The sequence below is a fragment of the Myotis brandtii genome, unplaced genomic scaffold (genome assembly GCF_000412655.1).
Source record: "Myotis brandtii unplaced genomic scaffold, ASM41265v1 scaffold1012, whole genome shotgun sequence".
Lineage (NCBI taxonomy): Eukaryota > Metazoa > Chordata > Mammalia > Chiroptera > Vespertilionidae > Myotis > Myotis brandtii.
In genome coordinates this window covers 395,457-406,347 of record NW_005353371.1, presented here as the reverse complement: position 1 = coordinate 406,347, position 10,891 = coordinate 395,457, and the positions used below count along the sequence as shown (strand labels likewise).

At 42.5% G+C, this 10,891-nt stretch overlaps 1 protein-coding gene across 3 annotated transcripts in view; it reads left to right on the top strand.

The window, feature by feature from the left end:
* Positions 1 to 10,588, top strand: part of LOC102261402 (zinc finger protein 14-like) — a 24,460-nt gene extending 13,872 nt beyond the window's left edge. The window contains exons 2-4 of one of the 3 annotated variants that reach the window (XM_014535075.1): positions 5,923 to 6,049; positions 6,425 to 6,497; positions 7,828 to 10,588. In XM_014535075.1, the coding sequence (XP_014390561.1) occupies positions 5,923 to 6,049; positions 6,425 to 6,497; positions 7,828 to 9,940 (2,313 nt within the window). In that variant the 3' untranslated portion in view covers positions 9,941 to 10,588. Of the gene's footprint in view, positions 1 to 5,922; positions 6,050 to 6,405; positions 6,498 to 7,827 lie in introns of those variants that run through there. The other 2 variants (XM_014535080.1, XM_014535079.1) reach the window with 2 other exon arrangements.
* The last annotated feature ends 303 nt before the right edge of the window (positions 10,589 to 10,891 follow it).

The following is a 10,891-nucleotide window of genomic DNA, read 5'->3' as shown; positions in this document are numbered from 1 at the left end:
CCGCTGGCGCACGCGCACCCCAGGGACTGCCGGGGCCTCCCCTCCCCAGTCCCATGGTGGTGGCGCAGGGCCTGGGGCCATCCGGAGTGGGGGCCGACCCCGGGGACAGCGGTGGCGGTGGATCCCAGCGCCACCTTGGGCTGATCAATGAATTGAACACAGAGTATCAATTTCTGATCAAGCGAGTTACCCACGGGGGCCGGGGAGAGAGAGGGGCTTGAACCCGACTCGGTCCGGCTTTCCGCGCACCCTCTCCTCCACTACCAGGCAGCCTGGGGCCCTGGGAGAAGCTGCCACCGCCCGCAGCCCCCACCCCAGAGCGAGAGGCCGAGCGCTGAGAAGCCTGACCTGCAGCTGCTGTAAATCAAAGCGCTTCCAATATTGAAACATTGATCCCACATTGGCCGCCATCTTCAGACATATTGGGACGGAGTGAGAGGCTGATAGAGTGGGCGCTGGAGTTCAGGAGGCAGCAGCCGGTGGCGCCAAAACCTGGCCTGGAGCCACCCTCCCTCTACCGAGGACGCCGACTCCTCCCGGCAACGCCGCAGCCATGGCAAGTAGGCTAATTTTTAAGTGGATGATATTGTGTGGCCCATGAATGATGTTATAAATTTCCAAATGGTTCTTGTCAGAAAAAAGGTTCTCAACCCCTGCTCTGTAGAAAAAAATAAATAGTGTTCCACCGGGAGCTTGTCTCGTTCCTTACTCTCCCCGGACCTAAGACAAGAGAGGTTTTCCTATTTTGTCATTGCTCTACTGAATAGATCATTGTTTTTTCTGGCATCACAAGTGGTGAGTGGGAACCTTTTCTCTGTTCCCTACACATAGACATCAGTGGGTATGATGTCTCTCTGGGAGCAGCATTTAGGGGAATTATGCTGTTGGGCAGGTCCTGTGCCTGGGATAGACTGTCCTGCTGCTGCTGGAACTCACAGGAGAGCTCAGAAATGAGACCAGTTGGGAGAAGTGCCCCTAGAGTAGCATCAAGTTTTTGGAAAAAAATCACTTTTTTAAGTTTTATGTTTTTAAATTGGAAAAAAACAAAACTTCTTTAACGTATTGGGATGACATTGGCTAATAAAATTATGTTTCATGTGTACAATTGTATAATACATCATGTGTACATTGTGTTGTGTGTTCCCCACCCAAAGTCTCCTTCCATCACCATGTAATCCTCCCCTTTCCCCGCTTCTACCTCTGCACACCCCCCTTCACCCCCCTTTCCCTCTGGTAATCCCCATGCTGTTGTCAGAGTCTAAGAGTTTGTTTGTTTTGCTTAATTCCTCCCCCTTTTTTCATCCAGTCTCCCAACACCTAGGCTCTGCACCTGGGGTGACCCCGCCACCCCTCTCCAGTTTCCTCAAAGCGCCCCTCGCCTCTGACAGCTATCAGTCTGTTTTCTGTATCTATGAATCTTTTTATACTTTGTTAGCTTCTTTTCTTCCTTAGATTCCACGTGTAAATGAAATCATGAGGTATTTGTCTTTTTCTTACTGGCTTATTGACTTAGCATAATGGTCTCCAGGTCCATCCGTGCTGTCACAGAGGGTAAGATTTTCTTCATCTTTACAGCTGAGTAATATTCAATTGAGTTATACCACGGCTTTTTTCACCCACTCGCCTACTGATGGGCACTTGAGCTTCTTCCAAATCTGGGCTATCTATATATATAAAAGCCTAATATGCTAAGTATCCGACCGTTTGGGTGACCACTCGACCAGTCGCTATTATGCACACTGACCATCAAGGGCAGACGCTCCGACCAGTAGGTTAGCTTCCTGCTGGGGTCTGGCCGATTGGGACTGGGCAAGATGGCCAGACACGTCCTGGAGGCCTTCTGCAGTCCCTCTCAGTCTCTAAAATATTTCTTCTAATTAATTTCCTTTCAATGTGCACGAATTCGTGCACTGGGCCTCTAGTTGTAAATAATGCTAAATGAATGCAGGGGTGTGTATTTTCTTTTGAATTAGTGTTTTGAGTTTCTTTGGTATATTCCCAGAAGTGAAATCGATAGGTCATGAGCCAGTTGTATTTTTAAATTTTGAGGAAACTTCATACTGACACTTGTCATTTCTGCCTTTATTGATGATAGACATTCTGGCAGGTGTGAGGTGATTTTTCAGTGTGGTTTTAATTTGCATTTCTATGATGATTAGTGATAGGGAGCATCTTTTCATATGTGTATTGGCCATCCGTATGTCCTCTTTCTGGAAGTATCTATTCAGGTCTTTACCCATTTTATATATATACTAGTGGCCTGGTGAACGAAATTTGTGCAGGTGGGGGGGTTCCCCCAGCCCAGCCTGCACCCTCTCCAATCGGAGACCCCAGGGGGGATGTCCGACTGCCAGTTTAGGCCCGATCTCACAGGGATCGGGCCTAAACCGGCAGTCAGACATCCGTCTCGCAATCTGGGACTGCTGGCTCCTAAACGCTCACCTACCTGCCTGCCTGATCACCACTAACCACTCTGACTGCCTACCTGATCACCCTAACAGCCTCTGCCTGACTGCCTGATCTGCCCTAACTGCCCTCCCCTGCAGGCCCCATCTCGCACCCCAACTGCCCTCCCTGCTGGCCTAGTCGCCCCCAACTGCCCTCCCCTGCTGGCTTGATCTTGCCCCCAACGGTCCTCCCCTGCCAGCCTGATCTTGCCCCCAACTGCCCTCCCCTGCTGGCCTGATCTCGCCTGTAACTGCTCTCCCCTGTAGGCCTAATTGCCCCCAACTGCCCTCCCCTGCCTGCCTGATCTCACCCCCAACTGCCCTCCCATGCCGTCCTGATCACCCCTAACTGCCTCTGCCTCGGCCCCCACCACCATGGCTTTGTCTGGAAGGAAGTCAGACATCTGGAAGATGGCTGGTTGACCCGGTCTAATTAGCATATTACCCTTTTATTAGTATAGATAGATTATATAGGATAGGATTGTTTAAATGGGGGGGAAGCCTTTTTCAGCAGGAGGAGATGCTCTTGGCAGACAAAAATACATAATCCCTATATCTGGCCTGAAAGCCATCCATATGCACTATACTGCCAAACCAGTCAATAAAAAATTGAACCGCTTTCTTACACCTTACACTAAACAGCTGTTGCCATGAAAACCCCTCCTCAGCCCCCACCTTAGGTTCTGCCTTCGCAGTTCACCCAGATTAGGTTCTGATTGGTCAGTTTCTATGCCAGTCAGTGTCAAAAGCTCCGCCTCCTAGGCAGCCATTGGCTCCTGGCACTTCACCCAGATTTGGTTCTGCTTGGTCAGTTTCTATGCCAGTCAGTGTCTCTGGGCCTATCTCCAGGCCTGATCAGAGAGGCAGGGCTGATCAGCAGCTGCCCCAGGCTGCTGGTGAGTGGGCTGAACTGCTGACCTCTTGGAGAGAAAGAGAGGCGGGGCTGCTGGCGAAGCCCGGAGAGAGAAAGAAGCAAGGGCTAATCTACAGCTGCCACGGAGGCTGCGGATCAGACCCTGTTTCTCTCTCCAGGCTTCGCCAGCAGCCATGGCAGCTGCTGATCATGTCCGCCTCTCCCTGTCTCCAAGAGGTCAGCAGTTCAGCCCACTCGCCAGTCCCTGCCCACCCGAGCCTGCTGTGTGCACAGCCTGGCATTCAGTCGTCCCTTCTGTCGCTTTGGACGTTACCGACCCTGGCTCTTTATGTATATACTAGAGGCCCATTGCACGAAATTTGTACATGGGAGGGGGGTCCCTCAGCCCGGCCTGCGCCCTCTTCAATTCGGGACATCCCTCTCACAATCCAGGACCACTGACTCCTAACCACTTGTCTGCCTACCTGCTTGATCATCACTTAACCGCTCCCCTGCTGGCCTGATGGCCCCCAACTGCCCTCCCCTGTCGGCCTCATGGCCCCCAACTGCCCTCCCCTGCTAGCCTGATCGCTCCTAACTGCCTCTGCCTCGGCCCCCACCACCGTGGCTTTGTCTGGAAGGAAGTCGGATGGTAGGAAGATGTTCAGCAGTCTCCCAGTCTAATTAGCATATTACCCTTTTATTAGTGTGTGTATGTATGTGTGTGTATATATATACACACACACACACACACACACACACACACATATACATATACATATACATATACACACACATATGCTGGCTTCTTTGCTTTCTTTTATTTCATGTTTTTAATTCCTCACCAGCAGGTATGTTTTTTATTGATTTTAGAGAGATAGGAAGCTGTGTCTGGGGGGTTGGGGGGGCATCTATTGGTTGACTCCCATTCATACCCCAATTGGGAATCAAACACAAACTGGGGCAAGTGCCCTGACCTGAAACGGAACACATGATCTTTTGTTTTGTTGTTTAGTTGTATAAATTCTTTATAATTTTGGGTAGGAACCCTTTTTCAGATGTTTCATTGATGAATGTGTTCTCCCATTTAGTTGTCTGTCTTTATTTTATTGATGATTTCCTTTTAGTTTGATTAGTCCCATCATTTATTGAATATACTACTTTTGTTATATATTCTGGCCTCCTGTGTCAATTATTCCTTCACCATAAAGGCTTGGCTTTATTTCTGGCCTCTCTGTCCCATGCCACTGATTTATATGCTATTTTTATGCCAGGACCATGCTGTTTTGATTACTATGGCCTTGTAGTATAGTTGGGTATTAGGTAGTGTGATTCATCCACATTGTTCTTCTTTCTCAAGATTGCTGTTGCTATTCAGGGTGTTTTGTGTTTCCATATAAAATTTTTGAATATTTGTTTTAATTATGTGAAATACACCATTAGTAACTTGATAGAAATTGCATTCAATCTATAGATTTCTTTAGGTAGTATGGACAATTTAGTAACATTAATTTTTCTTATTCATAATCAACATATATAGTGTACATATATAGTGTTCCACTTACAGTATATACATTGCAATTACAGTTTACATTTAATTTATTTTGTATGTTTCAGATGTAGAACATAGTGTTTAGATAAATTTTACAGTGTTGTCCACCTGATATTTTCAGTAACCCCCTAACCCCTTATGTATTTTGTAATCATGTGCCATTTCTACATGAATATATTGAGGATTTCAATAAAGGCCCCTTCCATGCTAAGTCCTAAATTGTTCCTCAAGATCCAGGCCCCAGTTACAGTGTTAAATTCTACCAGAAAGACTTCTTTGTGTGTGATCTTATGATTTCAATATACGTGTCTATGTGTCCTAAAAACCAGTATGAAGTAACCCTCAGGCTCATGAGTAGAGGACTTTGTAGAGGGCCAAATTGTCCTGTCTTGCTCATGCCTAAGCTTTAACTCTAATGTCCTACCTCCATGAAATGAGAGAGGCAAAAGAAGGTCAAACTGAGTTACTAACAAATAATATAAAAATAAATGATCATTCATACTCCTCCACAAGAATATTTTCATTCATTCAGGTGTATCTGACTACTTCTAAGAATCTGGATCACTTCAGGACAATATGGCCAAGTACATTTTATTCCAAGTTGAATTTCCACACACCGCCTGGCCTCTCCTGTTTGGTGGTGAGAATAGAAAGCTACCAGGCCTTTATTGTATTCATAGTCATTAAAACATTATGCAGATATGACAGTGTGTGTCTTGGACTGCTGCATCAAATGGTGATTATAAAGGAGATGAAGTTTCTCACAAAGAATCAATGGACTTAACATAGAAATATTTTAATTTATTAATATAGAAGTTGTTCAAGATGCTCTTCACCCTGACATTAGAGAGCAATGAAGACTTGAAGTTATTACAATAAAATCATATCAATAAATTCCATGTATTCATGGGGATGTGAGTGTGGCAAGTAAATAGTTTTGATAGTCTTACAATCAAGTCATAGACTGAATGTTGGGGACCATGTGTCCTATGTGAACTTCTTATGAATTATGTATAGGTCACCAGTGCTGTCATAACCATTCTCCTATATGCATATGTGGGATGTTTTAGGACTCAGTGGCCTTTGAGGATGTTAATGTGGAGTTCACCATGGAGGAGTGGGCTTTCCTGAATCTGACCCAGAAGAAACTCTACACAGATGTGATGCTGGAAACCTTCTGGAACCTGGCATCAGTAGGTCGTTATGACAAATTCTTTGTTTTTTAATATATTTTTATTGATTTTAGAGAGGGAGAGGGAGAGAGAGAAAAAACTTAATGATGAGGAAAAATCACTGATATAGCCTACAAACCAGGCCTACTGGGAATTGACCCATGAATTCCTTGTTCACATAGGTTGATGGTCAATCAGTGAGCTACACTGGGCAGCAACAACTTTTTACTTATTTAGTCAATTAGAAAACTGGTGTTGCTTGCTCATCAGTGCTGTTTCAAGAACTGAAGTATGAAAGAGGGTACATTGGTAATTAAACTAGGAATGATCACAGCTCATTGTGTACCTAAAAATCTAACCATTTTTCATATTCCTTAATAGTTTATAATGCTTTTTCTAGCATGTATTTTAGAAGAAAAATGTGAAGGCCATGACATTGAAGATCAGTATGAAAATCATGGGATGAATCTTAGGTAAGTGACATTGACATGAGAAAGCAATGTCTCATAAGAGAATCTGTTTTTTGGAAAATATGTGTTTTTTAAAATATATTTTTATTGATTTTTTTTTTACAGAGAGGAAGGGAGAGAGATAGAGAGTTAGAAACATCGATGAGAGAGAAACATCGATCAGCTGCCTCCTGCACATCTCCTACTGGGGATGTGCCCACAACCAAGGTACATGCCCTTGACCGGAATCGAACCTGGGACCTTTCAGTCTGCAGGCCGACGCTCTATCCACTGAGCCAAACTGGTTTCGGCTGGAAAATATGTTTTTATATATGTATTTTATTCATTTATTTTTTTAAACATTTATTTTATTTATTTCACAGAGATAGGGAGCAGGACAAAAAGAGAGAAACATCAATGATGAGAGAGAATTATTGATCAGCTGCCTCCTGCTCATCCCACACTCAGATTCAAGCCCACAATCTGGGCACTTGCCCTGACCGTGAATCGAACCATGACCTCCTGGTTCATGGGTCAAACCTCAACTACTGAGGCATGCTGGTGGTGTGAAAATATGTTTTTATTGATTTTAGAGTGTGAAGGTGAGAGGGAGAGATAGAAACATGAATTGACTGCCTCCTGCATATCCTGTACTGGGGTTAATAAGCCTGCAACCTGGCCATGTTCCCTGTCAGGGAATTGAGCTGGAAACCCCCCTGGTGCATGGGTCCATACTGAACAACTGAGCCATGTGGATCCGGTCCACAAAAGAATCTTAAAAATAGGCAATCCAATTATATCAGCCCAGCTTTAAATGTATTGATTCTTAGAATAATCTCATCAAAATGTTTTTTCTGAAATATGAACTAGATGTGTAGTGTATAAAAAACAATTACACTTGGAAACAGTATACAGAAGTACCATTAATGAATATAAGTGTTTTCATAATGTCTATGATCCAACCTATTTCAGAGGCTTTAGGATATCCACTTTCAAATAATAAGAATGTACAGAAACCCCGCACTTTCCTTTAAAATGGTAAATATGTCATTGTCATATTATTAATAAATATTAAATCATTAACAGAGTATTAATAATATGCTTCTGGCCCTGACCGGTTTGGCTCAGTGGATAGAGCGTCAGCCTGAGGACTCAAGGGTCCCAGGTTCGATTCTGGTCAAGGGCATGTACCTTGGTTGTGGGCACGTCCCCAGTGGGGAGTGTGCAGGAGGCAGCTGATTGATGTTTCTCTCTCATCGATGTTTCTAACTCTCTATCACTCTCCCTTCCTCTCTGTAAAAAATCAATAAAATATATTTAAAAAATAATAATAATATGCTTCTGATTTTTACAGCAGTCATATGGTAGAGAATCTCTGTAAATGGAAGGATGGTTGTCAATGCAGAGGAAACTTCAGCCAGATTCCAAATCATAATGAGAAGAGGAAAACTCCTACTGAAATAAAACAACCTAAATCCAGGTTGTGTAGTCAAGTCTTCATGCGTTATTTATCCTTTAATAACCACCTGAGCTCTCCCATTGGGCGCAAACTATACCTGTGTCAGGAATATGAAGAAAACGCTTATAAATGTAAGGAACCTGAGAAAGCTTTCAAGCATCACCAACAAATTCAAAGACATGAAGGGAGACCCAGTGGAGAAAAGACCTATGAATGTAAGGTATGTGGGAAAGCTTTCCACTATTCAACTTCTCTTAGAAATCATGAAAGATCACATATTGGTGGGAAACCATATGAGTGTAAGCAATGTGGCAAAGACTTTAGTCATCTCATTTACTTTATAATTCACAAAAACACTCATAATGGAGAGAAACTATATCAAAGTAAACAATGTAGCAAAGCTATCAGTTCTCCCAAGTATTCTCAAGAAAATGAAAGAACACACACTAGAGAAAAGTCCTATCAATGTAAGAAATCTGGTAAAAGTTTCAGTTCCAGTTATCTTAGAAATCATGAAAGAACACATACTGGCGAGAAACCTTATGAATGTAAGCAATGTGGAAAAGTCTTCAGTTGGCTCAGCTCTCTTGGAAAACATAAAAGAAGTCATGATGGAAAGAAGCCTCATGAATGTAAGGAATGTGGTAAAACATTCCATGAACGCTGTTCCCTTAAAGATCATGAAAGAACTCATACTGGATCAAAACCCTATGAATGTAAGCATTGTGGTAAAGATTTCTCTCATCGAACTTCCCTCCAACGTCATGAAAGAATTCATACTGGGGAAAAACCCTATAAATGTAAGCTTTGTTGCAAAGCTTTTTCTTATGTAGTTTCCCTCCATCGTCATGAAAGAACTCATACCGGGGAAAAACCATATGAATGTAAGCTTTGTGGTAAAGTTTTCTCGTATTCAACTTCCCTCCAAAATCATAAAACAACTCATACCGGGGAAAAACCCTATGAATGTAAGCAATGTGGGAAAGTCTTCAGTAGGCTCAGCTCTCTTGGAAAACATAAAAAAAGTCATGAAGGAATGAAGCCTCATGAATGTAAGGAATGTGGTAAAACATTCTATGATCCCTATTACTTTCGAGATCATGAAAGAATTCATACTGGGTTGAAACCCTATGAATGTAAGCATTGTGATAAAGATTTCTCTCGTCGAACTTCCCTCCGACGTCATGAAAGAATTCATACTGGGGATAAACCCTATAAATGTAAGCATTGTGGCAAAGCGTTCTCTTATCCCACTTACCTCCAACGTCATGAAAGAACTCATTCTGGGGAGAAACCCTATAAATGTAAGCATTGTGGCAAAGCTTTCTCTTATCCCACTTACCTCCAATGTCATGAAAGAACTCATACTGGGGAGAAACCCTATAAATGTAAGCATTGTGGCAAAGCTTTCTCTTATCCAGCTCCCCTCCAAGATCATGAAAGAACTCATACCGGGGAAAAACCCTATGAATGTATGCATTGTGGCAAAGCCTTCCATAGTCGCAAGTACTCTCGAGAACATGAAAGAACACAATGTGGAGAAAAGCCCTATGAATGTCAGCAATGTGGTAAGACTTTTAATTTTTCCACATCTCTTAGACATCATGAAAAAATGCATACTGGGGAGAAACCCTATGAATGTAAGCAATGTGGGAAAGCATTCAGACATTCCACTTCTCTTAGAAATCATGAAAGGATGCATACTGGGGAGAAACCCTATGAATGTAAGCAATGTGAGAAAGCCTTTTTCTCTGCCAAATGTCTTAGAGAACATAAAATAACTCATCATGGAAAGAAGTCTCATGAATGTAAGGAATGTGGTAAAAGTTTCCTTTATCCCTATTACCTTAGAAATCATGAAAGAACTCATACTGGGGAAAAACCCTATGAATGTAAGCATTGTGGCAAAGCTTTCTCTTATCCAGCTTCCCTTCGATGTCATGTAAGAACTCATACTGGTGCTCTAGCCAGTTTTGCTCAGTGGATAGAGCATCGGCCTGTGGACTGAAGGGTCTCGGGTTCGATCCTGGTTCACTTATCTCTCAGCTGTACCATCATGTATGATAATCCATATTGGGGATGGAACCTAGAAATGTAAGAGGGTTAGAAAGCATTCGTTTCCTCCAATTTAATTTGAAGGATGAAAGAACTCACTGAAGAGAAGCCCTGTCATGTAAAGATGATAAAAGAGCCTTTGGCCATGAAGGGACTCACACACAGCAATAAGTGTATGAACATAAGGAATGTAGGAGAACCTTTCCTGGACATGTGAAAATGCACCTGTAGAAATAGTGTACACTTATAGCAAAGATGGGAAATTCTTCAGCTGTCCCTTTTGCTTGGAAAGGTCATAAAAAAACTCAAAGTGGAGAATTGTATTGAATGTAAAAATGTAGGAAAACCTTCATGTTGCCTCATATCCCTACAATACCATGTGAGAATGTACACTGTATAATTGACAATTAAAACAAACTTTAAAATTTTAACAAATACTTTCAAAGTAGCTTGAACACTACACTGAAAAGAAATCCTATTAGTGTAACTAACTGGTACATGTAAGCCTGTTGCAAATTAAGTCATATACTCTCCAAAACTCACAGCATTAAATAAGTTCTATAAACTTTTGACATATTTGGTCATTATTAGTACCCATTCTTTTTTTTGGTTAGTATTTATTTATTTATTTATTTATTTATTTCTGTTTGGTACTTTTTATTTTATTTTATTTTTATTTTTAAATTAAATCTTTATTGTTCAGATTATTACATTAGTTCCTCTGTTTTCCCACCATAACTCCCCTCCACCCAGTTCCCACCCCACCCTCCGCCCTCACTCCCCACCCACTGTCCTCATCCATAGGTGCAAGATTATTGTCCAATCTCTTCCAGCACCCCCCACATCCCTTTCTCCCCTCCAAGAATAGTCAGTCCATTCCCTTTCTATGTCCCTGATTCTATTA